At 49.7% G+C, this 18835-nt stretch overlaps 2 protein-coding genes and 1 long non-coding RNA gene across 5 annotated transcripts in view; 1 reads left to right on the top strand and 2 right to left on the bottom strand.

Annotated features, from left to right (window-relative positions):
* Positions 1–4746: 4746 nt before the first annotated feature.
* On the bottom strand, positions 4747–11933 carry FKBP2 (FKBP prolyl isomerase 2). 3 transcript variants are annotated; one of them, XM_072984057.2, is made up of 6 exons: positions 11792–11933; positions 8306–8484; positions 7247–7359; positions 5856–5902; positions 5331–5366; positions 4747–4965 (listed from the first exon to the last, which is right to left on the bottom strand). In XM_072984057.2, exons 1-6 carry the CDS (start codon positions 11826–11828, stop codon positions 4904–4906), a joined length of 474 nt encoding a protein of 157 aa, XP_072840158.1. In that variant the 5' UTR covers positions 11829–11933; the 3' UTR covers positions 4747–4903. The 3 variants fall into 3 exon arrangements, with proteins under 3 accessions (XP_072840158.1, XP_072840159.1, XP_020657427.2); XM_072984058.2 differs by lacking the exon at positions 11792–11933 and adding an exon at positions 10803–10930; XM_020801768.3 differs by lacking the exon at positions 11792–11933 and adding an exon at positions 10324–10471.
* A 5347-nt stretch (positions 11934–17280) lies between these two features.
* LOC144584833 (uncharacterized) overlaps positions 17281–18835 on the top strand; it is a 5291-nt gene continuing 3736 nt past the window's right edge. Inside the window, exon 1 of the long non-coding RNA XR_013539306.1 lies at positions 17281–17441. This is a non-coding gene — a long non-coding RNA (uncharacterized LOC144584833). The remainder of the gene's footprint in view (positions 17442–18835) is intronic.
* VEGFB (vascular endothelial growth factor B) overlaps positions 18638–18835 on the bottom strand; it is a 13360-nt gene continuing 13162 nt past the window's right edge. Inside the window, exon 7 of the mRNA XM_020801790.3 lies at positions 18638–18835. This exon is cut by the window's right edge and continues 466 nt beyond it. The gene's annotated coding sequence lies outside the window, so the exon portion shown is untranslated.

An 18835-nucleotide genomic window follows, 5' to 3' on the forward strand; every position in this document is an offset into this window, starting at 1 on the left:
CTCCTCCTGCCTTGGCTGGAACAAGGCTCCTTCGGGGAGGCGGTGCTCCCAAACTGGCACCTTGTTCAAACCATGGATGCTTGTTCACCGAGCAGCCGGGGCAGGCCTGGGAGGGAAGCCGAGAGCATGCGGGCAAGGGTGCCAGGGATCACCGCAGGCTCCCAAACAGCCCTCTGTGCACAGACCACAGGAGCCCGGTCCCGAGGGTGGGGCAGCCCCATCGCTTTTGGGGAAGACGCCGGCGTGCCCACAAGTTCCAGCATGCTCCGGCTCTCGGGTGCCAACCAGGCAACCCTGCTGTTGCTTCTGGGCGAGGCTCTGGCTCGCTCAGGGCTCCTCCCTACATGTGGTTGCACAATTTTTGGGTGGTTCTTTTTATTTATTTTTTAAAGCAGGTGTCCCTTTGGTTGACTTCAGTGGTCAAGCCTTACATTGGAGACCAAGACCAAGATCGTCTGCACTCTTTGTGTTTCTGACCGCCACGCATGGATGTGACAGCTAGACCGTCAAGACAGGAAGAAAGCAGATTTGCTGGAAGGGTGGTGCTGGAGGAGAGCTTTGTGGATATCCTGGAGTGCCAGAAAGACAAGAGGCTCCACAAGATCAAATCAAATCAAGCCTGACCTACAGTGGTGCCTCGCTTAATGACGAGAATCCATTCCAGGAAAATTGTCGTTAAGCGAAAACATTGTAAAGCGAAATAAAGACCCCCACTGAAACACATTGAAACCCATTCAATGCTTTCCAGTGGAGTAAAAACTCACCGTCCAGCAAAGATCCTCCATATGGCGGACATTTTTGCTGCCTGTATAGCAAGGAATCCATCCCTAAACACAGCGGGGAGCCATTTTAATTACCCGGCGGCCATTTGAAACCGCCAATGAGCTGTTAGAAAAAGATTGTTTTGCAAAGAATCGGTTCCCGAAGCAGGGAACCGATCATCGCAAAGCGAAATTCCCCCATTTAGACCATTGTTTTGCGATTGCAAGATCGTTGTAAAGCAGATTTGTCGTAATGCGGGGCAATAGTAAAGCGAGGCACCACTGTATCCATTTCTGGAGGGGAAATTTTTTTTCAAAAATGAAATAGGGGCTGTCCTACATCGGGGATTGTCATGAGAAGGCAGGACCCTCTGGAAAAGACAATCATGCTGGTAAAAGTGGAACGCAGCAGGAAAAGAAGACAGCCGAATATGAAGTGGATTGACTCCCTTAAGGAAGCCACAAGCATGAGTCTGCAAGAGATGAGCAGGGCAGCTGAGGACAGGGCCTTTTTGAGAGTTCTTATTTATAGAAATCGCCGTAAGTCAGAGGCGACTTGATGGCACTTGACATATCAGAGAGAGAGAGGAAACCTAAAAGCTCCTGTTTTTGAAGCCTGAAACAAAGGCAGCTAAAGTCAGGGCGATCAAGAAACATTTGGCCCTTCTGACATTGTCGGGCTGTTGCTCCCATCAGGCTTGGACGTACAGCCGACTGTGAGGGATGATGGGAGCTGTGGTCCAGGGAGCTTTGAAGGGCTACGGGTCTTGCCTCTGTTCTCCCCGGGGACCCAAACACAGATCTTCCCAAATGGAACCGGTTTCACTTCACTAATCTCCCTTTCAAAACACAGGCACTCGTTCCGCTTTCTGCCAACTAAAAAAACAATCGCAGAGGTGCTGCCTTATACTAAAAACTGGGGACTTTCGACCAGCCACCTTCTCTCAGCCTGGCCTACCTCATAGGACTGTTGTGCAAAATCAAGTAGAAAGAAAGAAAGCTATATACGCCGCCTTGAACTCCCTGGAAGAATGACTGGATAGGCAACAAATGAACGTTCTACCATTCTAAGGGACCTCAAAGGTCATCTAGCAGAGTCTAAATGCCAATATGGGGGGGGGGAGAGAGGGTGTTGTCATGTAACCTCTATTATCCACAACCTGAATGACCACAGGCTTTTAAAGCCAAGAGACTCATTTCAGGACGTTGTGTCACAGTCACCGCAACAAATCTGGTCGTGCGACTCCAGGGTGGCGACATGCTAGTAAATATGCTTCTTTGTTCCTGCAGAGCGCTAGGAGGAAGAGTTATGCCCCCTATGCAAATCATGCTAACGGCATAATTTATGGAGATTGCAAAAATGGGCGAAAGGGGGCATGCGTTTTGTCTCTCTGAGGCAGCGCGCACAGAAGCCTCAACTGTTCCCCTGTACGCTGAATAAAAAAAGACTAGGGCGAAGACTCGGTTTGCAAACCGCCCCGTGTCCGCCCCTCCCGGATCCTAAGGAATGACAGGCAGTCCTTTGGAGCCATCCACACCATTCCTCGCTACAACTGTTCTTTTTAACGCTAGACAATGCTGGCAGGACTCCAGAACGCCGTCCGCACCGCTTGTCTCGATAAGAAAGCGCACACCCTAATGCCTCATCTCCGGGTTATGCTCAGCCGCGCAAACTCCTCCGTTATCTCCCCCTCTCACCACGTTGCGACCGCCGGGAACTTCCGCGCACTCTCTCTTTCTCTCAAGTCCCTGTTATCTTTCAGCAAACTGGCTTTGCCACCACCAAGCCGGCGCCGGCTCCCACCCGCCCTCGGTCACCTTTTCCTCTCTCCGTTCCAGAAAACCTCGGGGCACCTTAAAAAAAAAAACTCTTAAAAATCAAATACTCCCAGAATTCCTTGAGGATCCTGAGATAGTTTCGTCCCACAAATCTTTCCACCCTCCAGCAGGCATGGGAACGCTGTCCGATCGGATCGACTGTGGGCCAACCTACTAAACACGCTGACTTTAGGCAAGGATGCAAGGACACTGCTAGCCAGATTTCCTGGGACTACTAGCCTCATCTTTTCCAGCAGGCTTCCTGTGGCTTGAGACTTCCTTCCTAGCCTGCTCTTCCTCTATCGCGCGCTAAGCCTCCTCCCTGACCGTGTCCGTACGACCGCAGTGAGTCAAACGGTGTCTCCGTGCTGTTTTCTACCCAAGCCAACTATCGCTGCCGACAGAAACACGCTAAACTCAACCAAGGTAGCTAAAACACTCTTTCCCTTCCATGGGCTAGCAAAGCAAATTCCTGGATAAACAACCCTGCCTTTTGGAGGAAGATGGGGGCGAATTTAACTATTCATCTCAAAAATAAAATTAAATGCTATTTTCAACCACCAAGTGCTCAGAAGAGAAGGCCAGAGGAGATAGCTACACTCGTTAATTTTTCCTCAAATACCTTTCTGCTCATATCAACTTGGGGGAAAACTACAGCAGGATCCTCATTATCTGCGGGATCAGTATCCATGGTTTCACTTATCCACAGTCTGAAAACAGTAAAATTATTAAAAGAAAAAACCCAGTAATAGTATTTCCAGGATGTCATTACCAGAACTGGCTACTAGAAAGAACCAGAGACAATGCGATATGTAGGGGCTGCTATTATCTGCGGGTTTCTGGCATCCACGGCAGGCTCAGAACTGAACCCTTGCCAATACTGTGGTTCTACTGTAATCTGATGGTAGTGGCTGCAGTTTCTATACACCCAGTCAGTCGCTTCCATCTATACCTGCTAATCCAGAGGCAGAACGTCTACCAACTGTGTTCTGCCACCCATAGCATGCCTAAATATGGTTGCTGAGAAAACACCACCTCCTCACTTCTCCTGATGCAACAGTGGTGTTTATTTAATTGTTTTAAAATACTTTTTAAATAATTTATTGTTGTGAGCTATTAATTTTGCTTTTTTACTGATGTAAGCCATCTCGGTTCCTTCTTTAGGAGAAAGGCGAGGGGAAAAATATTCTAAATAAAATGAAAATGAAAAACCTAGAAGGCGCTTCCATTTTCATAAAAGACAAGGGACAGCCACGGCAGTGCTATGAAGTGGGGAAGAGGGCACCTCAGTGGGATCTAATGAAACCTGACCTTGGCCCTTAAGCCACGTAAATGCCCATTACCTGGGGTGTATTGAGACAAACCTTCACATCCCCTGGTTGCTTTAACTCACTGTTGTCCTGCCACAGGAGGTGGGCAGCCTTTCCTTATGAGCAACACACAACGGTCTGTGTGCCAGCAGAGGTGGACGCCAACGGTGGAAGGGGCCAGTACCAGAAGAGAACAAGCCACCGACCTCCTCTCTCGCCCTTTTCTCTCCTTCCCTCGCCACCGAGGCCCACCCCCAGACCACCACCACCACCTTTAGATCCCCTGGCACACGGGCTGACATGGAGGTGGGAGTTTTACCAACCATGTTCTACCAACAGTTTCGTGGTTCCTTCCCTCAAGGGTAAAGCCTGCTTCCGCAACCCTCTTTTTTCAGCAGGTGCTTCTCAAAGCACAAGGACTCGGCTGAACACGACACCCTCTAGGCCAGCCACCAATTTTACTGTATTTTTCCATGTATTATGCTTTTGTCTAAAATCTTTAGACTAAGAATTGAGGGTCCTATTATACACGAAAGCTGAGGAGAGAACAAAAACAAGTGGAGGGGAAAGCAGGGATCAAAGCGATCCTGCAGCGCTTTGATCCCTTTCCCCCTACACTTGCTAAGCCCCACTTCGATTTCTTAATTTTGGATTAGAAAAGTGTGGTGGGGGGCGTCTTATACACAGAAAAATACGGTAATTCACAGCCGGGCAACCCATGGGCTCGCCTCCGCAGGCAGGACCCTCCTGACCCCGAAATCTGTTGCCGTAGTTGTTTGAAGCATGGAGAAAATTCCATTTCATGAGGCACAATCCTTCTTCCACCAAGGAGACCGGAGCATCAACCACAGTAAAAATCGTGTCTGTGCTTTTATTTGGCCCATCTGTAATCAACAAATCCTGAGTCCCTTTTTTTGGATTCCCTTCCCCACCAACTTCTCTCTCTCTCTCTCTCTCTCTTGCTCGCTCACTCGCTCTCGTGCCCCTCCCTCTGTGCACCCCCTCCCCCCAAAGCTACAATTCCTGCCGTCGCTCGATCTTCAGCAGCTCAACTTCGAAGATTAATGTCGCACCACCTGGGGGGGAAAAGCGCACAGAGGGAGAGAGAGAGGGGGAAAAAAAACCAAAAGCAGGCATGGCAGTAAGTCTATGGAGTGGAAGGGCCACCCCTCCCCTCCCCTGGAACAGGCACTGGAAAATCAGCCCAAAGTTTTCATAGACACACACACTGCTCCTTCCAGGACTGTGCCCTCCTATCTGGAATACCAGCAGGGAGGGGGTGGATTAAGGGTTAAACAGGTTGTGCCAATCCTTCCCTTGGGCAGGAGAAAAGGGCCCGGCTAAGAAACAGAGGAAGGCCAGACATAAAACTATTTTGCCAGCCCTGTGCCAGATCTAGCAAGAGAGATGCCCAGAAAAGAGCAGGCCTTATGAGACTTACCTGGGATTTTGGGCGGTGCCCCCCGATCCCCATAACCTGCGAATGGAGCAAACAAAGAAGCAAAGTCACCCCAAAAACATCACTACCTCCGTACACAAGTTTTGAAAAGTACTAAATGGTACAGTGGACCCTTGACTTACAGACGGCTCGACTTACAGACTTTTCGAGTTACAGACTTCTCTGGCTGCAAAATTTAGATTCGACTTGCAGCCGGAGAATCGACTTACAGACCAGAAAAAAACCAAAATGGAACAAAAATAGAATAAAAACTGCCAGTTATGGGATTAATGGGTTTTCAATGCATTGTAGGTCAATGGAGATTCGACCTACAGACTTTTCGACTTGCAGCCACCGTTCCAATACGGATTAATTCTGTAAGTAGAGGGTCCACTGTAGTGTCTTAAGAAGGGGTGAAGCACCACTGCTAGCTTCTGGCCATCATCATCCCATCATGTGCCCACTTTTGAACCCTAGTGCTGCCCTATCACCACCCCCACCTCACTGCCCACGTATCTGGCTCCTCACCCAGCTCAGAAGGAATCACCAGCTTCCTCTTCTCACCCTCGCACATCCTGAAAGGACCAAAGAAAGCGTTACCTTCATCTCATTTGCTGCAAAATACACGCCACATTCCTGGCTTCGCCCTTAAAACAACAGCAACTAAACCCGATGAGGGCTAGAATCTTACTGCAACAGAATCTCAAATAAATCTGGCAAATCTGTGCTGTGCTGCCTTTTCTTCCTAAAAGGTGCCCAAGAGAACCAGCTATAAAGAGAGATGAGCCAGGATTCTCATGAAACAGTAAGAGTGCAGGAGAGGAAATCCACAAAGAGTGTGCACAATTTCGTGGGGTGTTTGTCACAAGTTCAATCACGTACTGGTTGTGCCATTGATCAGTCACATGACAAGACAGCCTACGAAAAGCAAGAAATGTTTCTTCAATTACCTTACGCGTCCAACAGCATCATGGCCAAAGACTGAAATTTCTTTATACTCCGTGCAGGTAACATCTACTAACTAATGAAATCCAGTAGTAAGTCACATCAAGAGCAGGCCCATTTGGTGGTTCACCTGCTCCATAAATTCCATGGATTCAATGGACCTACTTGAGTTGCAACTTACTATAGGGTTTCAGCAATAATGTTAAAAGACAACTAAAGCAGACTAAACCCACTGAATTACAGATTTAAAACGTAATGATTTAATCAGTTTTTTTTAAAAAAATTGCCTGCCAGAACACATGTGCTTTTAAAGGGTGGCAGAAGATCACAGAGGATGACCCCCCCCGGACAGAATTACTGGGTGCAATGCCAGAAGCCGCTGCCAGTGTACCATCAAAGGGCTTAAATAAAGACTGGATAAGCACAATCCTGTTTTCCGTTATTGGGCTCAGATTATGAGCTCCCTGCCACTTATTTGGGGGCCTTCTCTGTGGCTGCTCCCAAATTATAAAATGCTCTCCCTTGGGAAATCAGCTGAAGACCCACCTGATCAGGCAGACTTTTAACAATCATGACTGGGTCCCTTTTTTTTCCAAAGTTCATTTTATATGTTTTTAATCATTCAGTGTATTTGAAGTTTTATAGTTCCATGTATAACTGCTTGTGTTTTTAATTGTGTTCTTTTAATACGGTGAGCTGCCTTGAGTCCCCTTAGGCAATCTATAAAGAATTTTTTAAAAAATTAAATAAGTACAATTTAAAAGAACCCCACAGGAAAAAGGTACGTCTTCCCAAACTCTCCTGAACAAAGGAAGCCACGGTGGCAGACAGAGATGGGGAAAAGAATTCGCACCAAGGACTTGTCACAGGAGGTATTTTATCCCATCCTTCAAACTTGAGTGCTTCACAAAACAAGCTATCCTGCTGAAGCACCCCTAGCCTCCCTCAAAAGCAGAACTTCCCCCCAAAGTTACCCAAGCAGTCCTTGGTCCCAGCCTTTAATGACTTGTCCTGTCCCCAAGGAGAAGATAAAGGGCTGATCTCGAGCCAGGCTGCTGTCAAACTCTGTCCCATCTTCCAGCTTTCCCTGCGAGGATCAGAGTTGGAATTTGTTTTTTAAAAAAAGAAAGAAGAAAAGATCCAAACAGCTTCTCAAGTAAGTACCATCTCCCCTCACCTCCAGTGTAGAGGCACAACACATGCAAAGATGCAGTTCACCCTGCATTCTTGGGAATGAAAGCCCTCAGGGTCCACTGCAGGCCACAGCTCCCCTTCAATGTGTGCAAAAAGCAGGCCGTGCTCAAAAGTTATTGACCGGGATTTCATGACTGAACTGCCACTCCTGGATACTTCCAGGAAGAGGCACATCCAAAAGGCAGAAAGAGAGTCCTCGGCCACATATGGCCAACAAATTGCCCTTGGCCAAGCTAAGCAAATGAATGAATGCACAGAATTCTGTTCTTTGGTAGATAACGTTTTGCTGTAGAAATTTAAGAACGATGCTGGATTGGAACAAAGGTCCAACCGATCAGGGATCTGGTTCCCAACATGGGCCACCGAGATGCCAAGCAAGGTAGGAAGGCAAAATCCCCAACCAATTGTCTGGATGTTATTCAGAGGGAGGTATCCTACCTTACCACATATTCATTATCTATGAACAGTCAGTACTCCATACATTCGTGTAATCCCTAACTCCATAGGGCCAGACACTGGCGTGTGGTTTTTTTTTTTCATTTAATATTTTTTAATATTTTCAGTCCATGGATCAGTGAAACCATGGACACTGATCCCGCTGATACGGGAGTCCTACTGCAGCAACATTCATAGCCCACCTTCCTTTCCCTAAGCTTTCCTCTCTACTTTATTCTTACAACTGCCTTGTGAAAGAGGACAAGCTGAGATTGTAACCGATGCCACCCAACGAGTTTCACAAGTGAGCAGGGACCCAAACTTTGATCTCCAACCCACTAAGCCACACAGTGCGGCTTCCTTTGCCCCTCCTTTTAACCCCTTATCACTCCGGCCGGGCTCACCGTGTAATGCATGTGGAGCACGTCCCCCTTGCGGGATTTGATGGGGCAGTTGTCAACCCGTTTCTTCACTCCAATCTGGAGCTTCCGTTTCCCTTCTGTGCTCAGCGCCGGCGAACAAAGGGCCCACAGGGCCAAGGTGAGCAACCCCATTCCCGGGTTAACCTGCATGGCGGAAGCTCCTGCAGTGGCACACACAGGGGTCAGTTGAGAAGACTGCTTGTAGCAAAAACTCACACACCCCCGCCTCCATCATTACCGCCACTCTTACTCCCCCACAGCAAGCAAGAAATAATGGGGAGGGATGATTTTGATGTCTTGCACGCACGTACAAAATGGGTTCTCTCTCTCTCGTTAGGTACGAGAGGAGAAACAAGGAAGAACTGCAATCTGTCCATGAACCCCACACATCATGCCAGCTAGGACTTAAAAAAATGACTGTTAGGTGCTCCAATCCAGTACAACTACAAAATGAATGCCACTTACCTAAAGGTTGACTTAACAAGGCTTATTGACTTAATGGGTCTGCTCTAATTAGAACTAACAGGATCTAGATAAATAAATGCAGAATAAATTATCTGTTTGTTTGTTGGCTTGAAATACTTATACCCTATCTTTCTCCTCAAGAGGATCCAAGGCGGCTTACCGTACTGTATTAAAACAAGTAACACAAAAGCTGGAAGGGGAAAACAACCACAACACAATCAGTAAGCATTTGCTTACTGAGGAAAAGCCTACCTCCAGAGAAAATGAATGGTTAAAATGAATAATTTCCCTCCTTGGCAGCACAGTTCTATGACTGCAAGTGGTGGATGGCTTTCCTTGCTTAACGGCACTCGCGAGGTCCATTTCGCAAGCGTTTTGGCTACTTCTCCTGTGCAATGACACTCCTCCAACCAGCACTGAGCACGTTTCAAAAATACCACACCCTCTATGGTGCCGCAAGCTACAGGGAGAGGAACATAGAGGCCCAGTTTGGTGGTGGCAACCAACCTCACAGTGGCATGTGCCCCTAAGCTTCTGCACAGAAGGGGACTCTCTTCCGATGCTGCTGGACAGTGTCCCTCCCTGCCCTTGCCACTGGCTGATGGGAGCTGCCATGCAACAACATTTGAGGAGTTGCCCATTGCCCATCCCTGCTGTGTGTTTCTGCAGGAACCGGGGCGTCCATCAAAAGTGTTCTAAATCTGTATTTTGAGAGGCAGCGTCGCTTTACACCCAAATTACTGCCCCAAGCACCCCCACCCACAAGCTCTAAAAAGAGTTTCAAAAATGGGTGCAAAGTTAACCTACGTTCTGTGCAGGTCTGGTTCCTACACAGCTCATGTCAGCTGCTTTAAATCTGAGATAAACACAGCATTGTTATTAACTATAAGGTGGTTATGGACAGATTTGGAGGTGGGGGAAAGGCCGCTGCTCAATCAAATATATGTTTTGAAGGCAGAAGTTCCCAATTCTCAACCCTCGGCATCCCTAGGTGGAAGGCAAACCGAGCAAAGAACCTGGCCTAAGTCTTAAATGACGATCACAGGACTGGATGAAACCAGTGGTTCCCAAACTTGTGTCCCCAGATGTTCTTAAGACTACAATTCTCGTAAATTCTGGCTAGTAGTTTTAGTCCAAGAACATTGGGGACTCAAGCTAGGGAACCCCCAGACTAAACAGATCAATGACCTGTCTGTGTGTGTGTGTGTGTGTGTGTGTGTGTGTGTGTGTGTGTGACTTTGAGTGGCAACCTGAAGGAGCAGGAGGGATCCTTGGAAACCAGCCCCACCTCCCTGTCTCCTTACTGTTCACACACATACACATGGCCCTGGACACACAAAAAGGAGACTCCTCCCGCATTCTCGCCCATACTTCTCGCCCATGAATTCATGCACATTTTAAAAAATCCTGAACACTCGTCCGTGCACTTCAGCGCGCCCACCCCAACTGCCACGTCAACCGGCTCCTACCCTGGCATGCAACAGCGCGCGGTCCGTGCAGGTTCCCCCCCGGGGAGCCGCCGGACCCCGACTTACCCGTGCAGCCAGAGGTGACTTGAGCTCAGCAACCTCCCCCGGGTGGCAAGCAGCAGTGGCCACCAAAGTCCAGATTCTGGATACTGGGCTTTTTGCCACCCCGGGGACAAAACAAAACAAAACAAAAAAAAAATCCAGCAACGTCTCTTTGCTCCACTTTCCCCCTGAACCCTACTTTCTCCGAACCTCTCGCCTCCTGCCAAATATGAGCCTAGCCTTTCCTCCACCGCCTCCCCCCTCCCTCCCAGGTATAAGGCTGTCATATCTCCCTCCCCCAACCCGCCACCCTCCCCCAGGAACATCCCCTCTTAAGAGACCCCGTATCCTCCCGCACCTTGCCCGCCCTTCCGAGGACCATCCTTATGGAAGGTCCACAGCCTGGCATCTTCCTCCTCCTCCTCCTCTTCCTCCTCCTCTTCGCTGCAATTGGTCACCTTGGCCCAGACCCACATAATGCCAGCCCCAGAGGGATCCCTCACCTTGTGCACCCAGACATCCTCGGGCTCCGGCTTCTCTCTAGGGATCCAGACCTGGCTCAGCGCTGGGGGGCAACCACCCACTCCCCTCGAGCCGGGCTCCCAGACCCCCTGCTTCTGGGGCTGGCAGGGCCCCTCGGGCAGCCAAGGCAGCCCCACTTTGTCCGGGGCCCTGGCCGGCTTGCGGGGCACCCAGACTTCCCGGGGGGCCTCCACGGCAACGGGGTGCCGGCCCCACCCCTCCTTCTGGACCCACAGGCCGGAGGAGGCTCTTCCGGGGTGCTGCTTGGGACCCCCTTGCCCAGGAGGGAGGCCCCCCGAGAGGCTGCGGCTGACCCCAGGGCCATGGGGCCCTCCCTCCTGGGCTCCTCTCCCTCGGACCCTCCTGGGCAGGTCCAGCTCCCAAGCCTCCCTGCGGGACAACTGGGTCCCCACCTCTTTGGGGGCCCCCCTTCCCGCACCCACCGAGCGAAAGGCCTGGCAAGCCTCCCCGGGCCAGGAGACCCCTTTCTCCCGCCTGGCCGTCACCCTGTCGGGGGGTCCCTCGGAGCCCCTGGAGCCCCACAAGCTGGCCAGCCGGTCGAAGTCCCCGCTGCCCGGGCGGACCCGGTAGGCGCAGGAGCCCCCTTGGCCCGCCCTGGCCCTCCGGTCCCCCCTTCTCCCTGGGGGCTCGGGCGCCTCCTGGCTCCCCTCCTGGCCTGGGCCCCACGACACCTGGGTCCCCACGTCCTTGAGCTCCAGCTTCCTCAGGCCCAGGGCGGCCCCGAGCCCGGCCAGCCTGCCCTCCTCCGCCTCGCCCCCTCCCCACTTGGGGGTCCCGGACTCCCGGGTCCCTCCGGCGAGGGCCTCCCTCCAGCCCGCCCCCTCAGGCTGCTCCTCCTTCTCTAGGCCCCTCTCGGGGGGCGGCGGCGGCGGCCCCTCATCCTTCCTAGGCGCCCCCCCTCCCGTGTCCCCCCCTTTCCTCAGGACCCCCCATCCCCCCCTTCTCTCACCTCTCCTCACCAGGATACCACCCTCCCCTCTGCGCATGCGCCGGCCGTGACCCCCCGCTCCGCACCCAAGCAACAGCCGCCATTTTGAGGCGGGCGCCCGTGCGGCCTCCGTCACGTGACACGGGGCGCCCGTTTCCCCCCCCCAGGCACGTGACGACGACAGGCAAATTATTCTTTCTTTTTTTTAAATTATCCTGGGGCTCACCGATGAAAAAGAGGGAGAGAAAAAAAAAGGTAGAGGATTTTTTTTCAATTTAAAAGAATAAAAAACAACCCAAAGGAGACATTGATAACTTTGTCCCGCCTACGGGTGACCTCACTTCCGGGCAGCTTCCCCGTTGGGAAGCGCCAGAGGGGGCGTGGCTAAGGGAGCGCTCCCCCTGGTGGTGGAAAGGCGGAGAGGCGCTTGCCGCCCTCCCTGCCGGTTGGTGGAAAAAAATAGGCTCGTCACGTGATTCTTCTTCTTACCTGAGACTGGAGTCACGTGGCAAAGGAAAGCTGCTTGGGAGAATAAGTGAAAAGTTATATTGGAAATATATGAAAGTTTCATTTAAAAAAATAAATAAAATCTTCCGGATTTATAATACTACCTCAAACCAGGCTCTCCAAATAGTCAATACCTACACATTGAAACTTCTTTTTTTGTTGCGCAACTTCTACCTTTCTTAAAAGTTGATTTCCAAAAGTTCGGTTCGCCATCCAAAATCATCCCACAAATTGTGTCACACAATATTTTTGGGGGGGCTTGAGGGTCTCCTCTAAAGGGCGCGCTTCTAGATGCTTCCAAGCGTTTCAATTCGTTTTCTAACATTGATCATGCTTGTTCTTTGGATAGCTTTACAGTATTTTATTTCCAGAGACAGGGTACTATTATATCCATTTTACAGATGGGAGGCAAGCATGGAAGGGACTGAGAAAGAAGCCAGGATCCAAGACCACCTAAGCTAAAGGAACTCAGAAAAGTGAACTCGGAACCAACTACAGTATTTGAAAACGCTGATTTCAAAATAATCTAGTTCCACTGCTCGGCTTAATTCTATGAGCCTCTTTGTGTCCCCCTAGATTTAGATCTACATGATCTGGTTCGAGAAGGGCTTTAGGATCCTGCTGGCTTCATTATCCTTTAGGTACTGACCTCTGGGGCCACATAATCTGGTGTGTGGTATTTTACCCCTCTGTTTGCATAAAAGACATATAAGTCTGGGCCACCTCTCTCTCCCTCACTCAGAATTAAGTGAACACAATAACCTTTTGTCAGCTGATCATCATATTTCATTTTCCAGATGATGATCCAGTCCAGTTAGGGGAATCCTGCCACTCCCATCCATGTGGCCCCATTTGCCATGGACACTTTAGGGTTTAGCACAAGCAGTCTTAGGGTGCTCTTTGTCGTAAAAGGCAGTATCATACAATTATCAGAATAGGAGTGGCCCCAGTTCTTTTTTCAACCTAAAAGACACAGCACTAAAGGAAAAGCGTCTAGGAGGGCAGAGGAAAAAGGCCGTCCTTCCTTCTCACGGGTTCAGCAGTGGCAATCTGTAGGTACAGAGAGATAGAGGTTCATAGCTGCAGAGAGAAGGATTCTTGCCAGAACATGGACATTTTACTTTTTTAAAAATTTCTCATCATTTTCCAAGCAGCATAACCCAAACCCTGGTTCTCACAATAGTTCATATTCTGGAAACTACTAATGAAGTCTGCACAGTGGAATATAACAGAGATAATCTCTCCCACCCACCCCCACCCCCACCGTTGTCTGATTATTTGCCCGAAACTTTGGGGATACATTTCATTTGTACAAAAAAAAGGATCTATTTCAGTAGCCTAATGAACAGGTCTAACTTACAGATGTTAAGTTATAATTGTGTTCGGCATTCACATAGTAGCCTGATTACAAGTATTCAGAGTATTTCAAGTGGAGCCCATTTCTATTCTCAAGTGGGATCCAGACCATTTTCAGGCATTCTGTGTCTGAACATCTCCCAGTGTGCAACGTATCCTGCAGGGGGCAGTAGCATTCCATGCCATAGTGGGAGGGGGGCATTTTCTTGAGCAGGGTGGGAAATCTCATTGAGTTTCCTTTTTTAAAAAATAAGAAAGATCCAAAATGTGAATATTTTTTTCCCTAATATCTAGAGGGAAACCTGAGTTTCGTTTTCAACAGAACGTTTCCAGAAGAATGGACACAGATCAATTCACCAGGCAGAAATTTGTAAACCAAAAATGTAGCTTTTCCAAGCTGTCACAGAGCCCCGCTCCTGGAATATGCATTCATCCTAAAAACCACAGAGACCCCTAAACGTGGCATACTTTCAGGATTTCAGTAAATCTTAATCTGTCCCAGCCAGCTCTCCTGTGCATGATTGAATGCTAGGAAATGCCAGCTATGACTTCTCACATTGAATAATGGAGTTGGAAGGGGTTTCTAAGGCCTTCCGAGTCCAAACCCCTGGTCAAGGCAGGAATTCAAGTCAAAGCAGATCTGACAAGGTTGTCCAATTTCCTCTTGAATGCCTCCACCCCGTTGGAGCGCTCACCACCTCCCGAGGTCATTGTTTCCATTGTTGTACCACTCTAACAGTTAAGAAGTTTTTCCTGATAATTCAAACGAAATCTGGCTTCCTGTAGCTTGAGCCCATTCTTACGTGTCCTTCACTCTGGAATGCTCATGCATCCAAGGAAAAATATAGTGAGAATGATTACCGCTTTCCTTGTGAAACATGCAGGGAGTGAGTTTTGAATCATGAGTGTCCGCTGGATTCATCCTATGGATTTTGGGGACCTTTGCATATTGTCCCTTCTTAATCCTCTCCTGTCTCTAGCTAGGTTTGGCAGGTTTTAAGGGCACCAACTGAAGTCTCTGGCCTTTGCTGGGCTTCCTGGGGTCTCCAGACAAGGAGACAGACCTGCAAGGTGAGCGCCACTGAAGAAGTTAATTTCTGTGGAGGGGGGGAGGAGTAGTTTCAAAGCCCAGACACCCACTCCCAGCTGGTGGCAGTGCTAATTGTCTTGGTGCAAATGAGTTTATCTGTTTTCTGTGGATCCAAGTACAAATGGTGCCTCGCTAGACGATGATAATCCGTTCCACTGAAATAGCTGTTTAGTGAAATCATCGTCTAGTGAAAAGCATTTCCCCATTGGAATGCATTGAAACCTGTTTAATGCGTTCCAATGGGGAAGAATCGCCATTGTCTAGCGAAGATCGGCCATGGGAAAACCGCTTTGCGAACCGCGGATCAGCTGTTTAAACAGCTGTCTTGCGAGGCTTAGGTCCCAAAAACACCTGTTTTGCGAGCGCGGAGGAAGCTGTCAAAATCGTCTAACGAAAATTGGTTTGCAAAGCAGGGACCAAATATTGTCCAGCGAAATTCATCCATAGGAATCACTGTTTTGCGAATCGCTATAGCGATCGCAAAAAGTCAATGTCTAGCGAAAAAACTGTCATGAGGATAGCTATCTAGCGAGGCACCACTGTAGTTTGACCAGCCCTGCTCATCTGTTTTTCTCCTTACACTCCTGGCTTGTGGGTTCATCACTTCAGAGCAAGACCACGAAGCCAGGCGGCAGCCGGGATGCAAAAACCCTTAACTGCCCCCATCTCTGTGACGAAATCACAAGGACTCCACCCCACTGAGCTCACGGGGTTGATCCAGCAAAGCTGATAGCTGGCATCTTTGCCCCTGTTGCTTAACCAGCTCTCTCTCTCACTCCTCGGCGGCCCACTTCCAGTACACAGTAGCTTTCAGAAACGGTGGGGCAAAGCAGAGTAAAGGAGGTGAATCCCCGGCTCCAGCCGGACTCTCTAAATATTGACTCATCCAAGGTTAAGGCCAAAGTCTACCGAAAAATTCGAAAACCTCCCCCCCCCACCCCCAGGGCTTATTCCTGGGAATCAAAACAACCCCCCCCCCGTGTCCTGGGTTGCCCAGAAAACAAGCGCAGGGCTAGGATCTGATCCAGCGAGGGTGTGGGCAAAAGGACTCTCCCATGATTTCGAGGTAAGGGGAAAGCCCTTGTTGTTTTAGGGAATGAACAAGGCCCGCCTCATCCCACATCTCTTCTCCCACAAGGGTTCCACCGAGTCCAGGAGAACCTGGAAGGAACAGCCTTCCCTTGCTGTTTGTTACGAGGCTGGGGTATACTGCCTCGGGACATGGAGGTTCTACTTTGCCAGCATGACAAATGCCGGCTCCAGAGGTTGGGAAGACTGAATGTTTGCCGAGAGCCCCGACCACTGCAGCAGGTGCCCTGGCCTCCTAAAAGGGGTAACTATTTCTGTTTAGCACAAAATGTCCATTGGGGTTCTGATATGACCCATAAGAATTCTCCTGTTTGCCTGGCGCACCTCGTTTGATTTATGGGAGGCGCTCGGAGGGTGTCTTTCTCCAGAGGCTGTGCCTCCAGCTAAGCTTTGGAAAGTTTATTCTTTTTCTTGAACTACCACGTCCAGGCATCCCCCACAGCTGGAAAAATGACTTTTAATAACACGGTTAATTGCTAGCAGTCCATTTAACTTCTTTTCTCTTACCATAAAGTGGTTGAAAGTTGACTCGTGGGGAAAAAAGGGTCACAGGAGTCCGATCTTGACCTCGTAGCCAGTTTGTGGCATGTGTGAATGAATGAAGCCACAGTTGTCGTGTGATCACACCGGGAAAAAGGTTCTTTTAACACAGTTGTTCCCAGCCTTGGGCCCCCAGATGTTCATGGACTACAACTCCCAGAAGCCTTCGCCACTCGTTCTGCCGGCCAGGATTTCTGGGAGTTGCAGTCCAAGAACATCTGGGGACCCAGGGTTGGGAACCACTGTTTTAACAGGAGCAATCTGCCTTAAAGGGGCAGTTCCATCTGCTGGGGGGGTCCTTTCAGCCCAGCCCACCCCCCCAAATAGCAGCCCTAAGAGCTGGATCACAAATGCTAGAGCATATTTCTCTGTACATTGTGTGATCGCCGGGAAATAGATCACACTGGACCGCCTCACAAGCCGTCCAAATTGTGATCTGTTTCCCCATGTGTTCCACACCTCGACTTTCTCTAGAAATCTCACCCAGGCCAAAGCTTTGCCGCTTCCTCGTCAAGGGAACGCTTTGAGCCTTAACGATCTGCTGTTGAGAAGCCAAGAGTTGAACTTGCTCTTGTTACAGGATCAGCTCCTTCTCTCCCCCCGCCCCGGGCATCCCTTGGTCACATGAATCTCACAGGGGAAGCCATGCGGAGCAGCACGTCTCCGACGGCGGGCAGTGCCAACGCTGGGCATGGCCGGGTCCTTTCAGCTGGCCTGGGAAAGAAAGGAGCGACTCAGCCATTCATGGGACTTGAAAAGAGAACGGAGACGAGGAGGGGTTGGAATAGAGTTCCACAGGCTGCTGGTTGTGTGGATGGGTGGGTGGGTGTGCATGGGGAACCACAGAAGCCAGGTCAGAGAAGGAGGGGGGGGAAAAAAACAGAAGCTGCTTTTTCCCTTCCTGTGTAGTCGTTGTGCACACGTTTCCCCTTAACTGTGACAGCGAAATGGAACCAGAAAATCAACCGGCCCTACCTTGGGGGGAAAGGGGGACAACTGCCTCAGACAGCAGATACCGGAGAGGCGGCAACAAAGGCCCCCTATGTCATCTGCCTGCCCACTTCTGCACATGGAGTGGAAAGGGCCGAGGTACCGTCTTAACTTTCGCTCAACGCTGCGCAATGTCTTAGGTCAGCTCTTGGCCGTAAATTGAAATCCGCTTTTGAGCCAATCTGCATGATGGGCATTGTAATGCAAGACATCTGGAGGCCGCCAGGTTGGGGAAGGCTGCTTTCAAATTAGGCACCGTAAGGTAAAACTTCCCCTTGACAATTTGTCCAGTCGTGTTCGACTCTAGGGGGCGGTGCTCATCTCCGTTTCCAAGCCGTAGAGCCAGCGTTTTGTCCGCAGACAATCCTCCGTGGTCACGTGGCCAGCGTGACTAGACACGGAACGCCGTTTACCTCCCCACTGAGGTGGCACCTATTTATCTACTCGCATTTTCGCATTTTGCAGGCTTTCGAATTGCTAGGTTGGCGGGAGCTGGGACAAGCGACGGGGGCTCACTCCTTTGCGTGGATTCGATCTTACGACTGCAGGTCTTCTGACCTTGCAGCATGGAGGCTTCAGCGGTTTAACCCACAGCGCCACCACTGAAAGCAAGACACCAGGGTAGAGAAATCTTTAATCTGCTTCAGCAAAAGTTCCTTTTTGTATTCTGACGGGCCAGGAATTGAAAAACGTTTCTTGCCAGCGTTGCTGCAGCACAAGTCGATTTCCCTCCCCACTAGCTCTGATCAGTTTTAATGGCTGGAATTAACGGCGGGTTGTGGGGCTCACCGATCCGTCCTTGCTTAATTTGTCAACTGATAAAACAATGGCTTTTTGGGCTTCAGAAAAGATGCACAGATGTCTGGATGTTTTCTGCTGCGGAGCTAATAGCCGGTTCATGAGAGGCAGGGATTGGAAGGGTTTAGATTCAGGAAATCGCATAAGAAAACTCTTTTAAAACATTATTCTGTGTAGCGATTGCTCCAATCAAATTCATAGCCACCTGTGGCTCCTTTTTCAGAGAAAGTGAAATCTTTGGACAAATGATCACTGCTCTTTTGCATGTCAGAATGCACACTTAGAAACCCCAAAAGACCAGTTTTTAATGGAATTCTTTTCTACCCATTGTCTCCTTTCCTCGCCCCACCCTGGACTAATTTCAGATTGTAAGCTCCTGGGGGCAGAGCATTTTCTTTTCCTGTTGGGGCTTTGTCCATAACTGACAAGGTTAGGCAGAGGAAAAACAATACATTTGGGGAGGGATCCCTAGCAGATAATTCATCCCCTCCTCCTGCTTTACCTTAGAGGCAGATCTTTATGGGTATCAATACCAGTAGCAATATTCTTTATAATAAATCGCCACCACGGAAAGGAAAAGGGGACAGAGCATTCCCACCAAAACTGTCCAAGTTCGTAAGACTTCCTTCTGGAAAAGCCTCCAACTGCAGACGTGGAAAGGGTGGGATCCTGATGCTTTAGCTCCCTGCCCCGGA

The sequence above is a fragment of the Pogona vitticeps genome, chromosome 15 (genome assembly GCF_051106095.1).
Source record: "Pogona vitticeps strain Pit_001003342236 chromosome 15, PviZW2.1, whole genome shotgun sequence".
Classification (NCBI taxonomy): domain Eukaryota; kingdom Metazoa; phylum Chordata; class Lepidosauria; order Squamata; family Agamidae; genus Pogona; species Pogona vitticeps.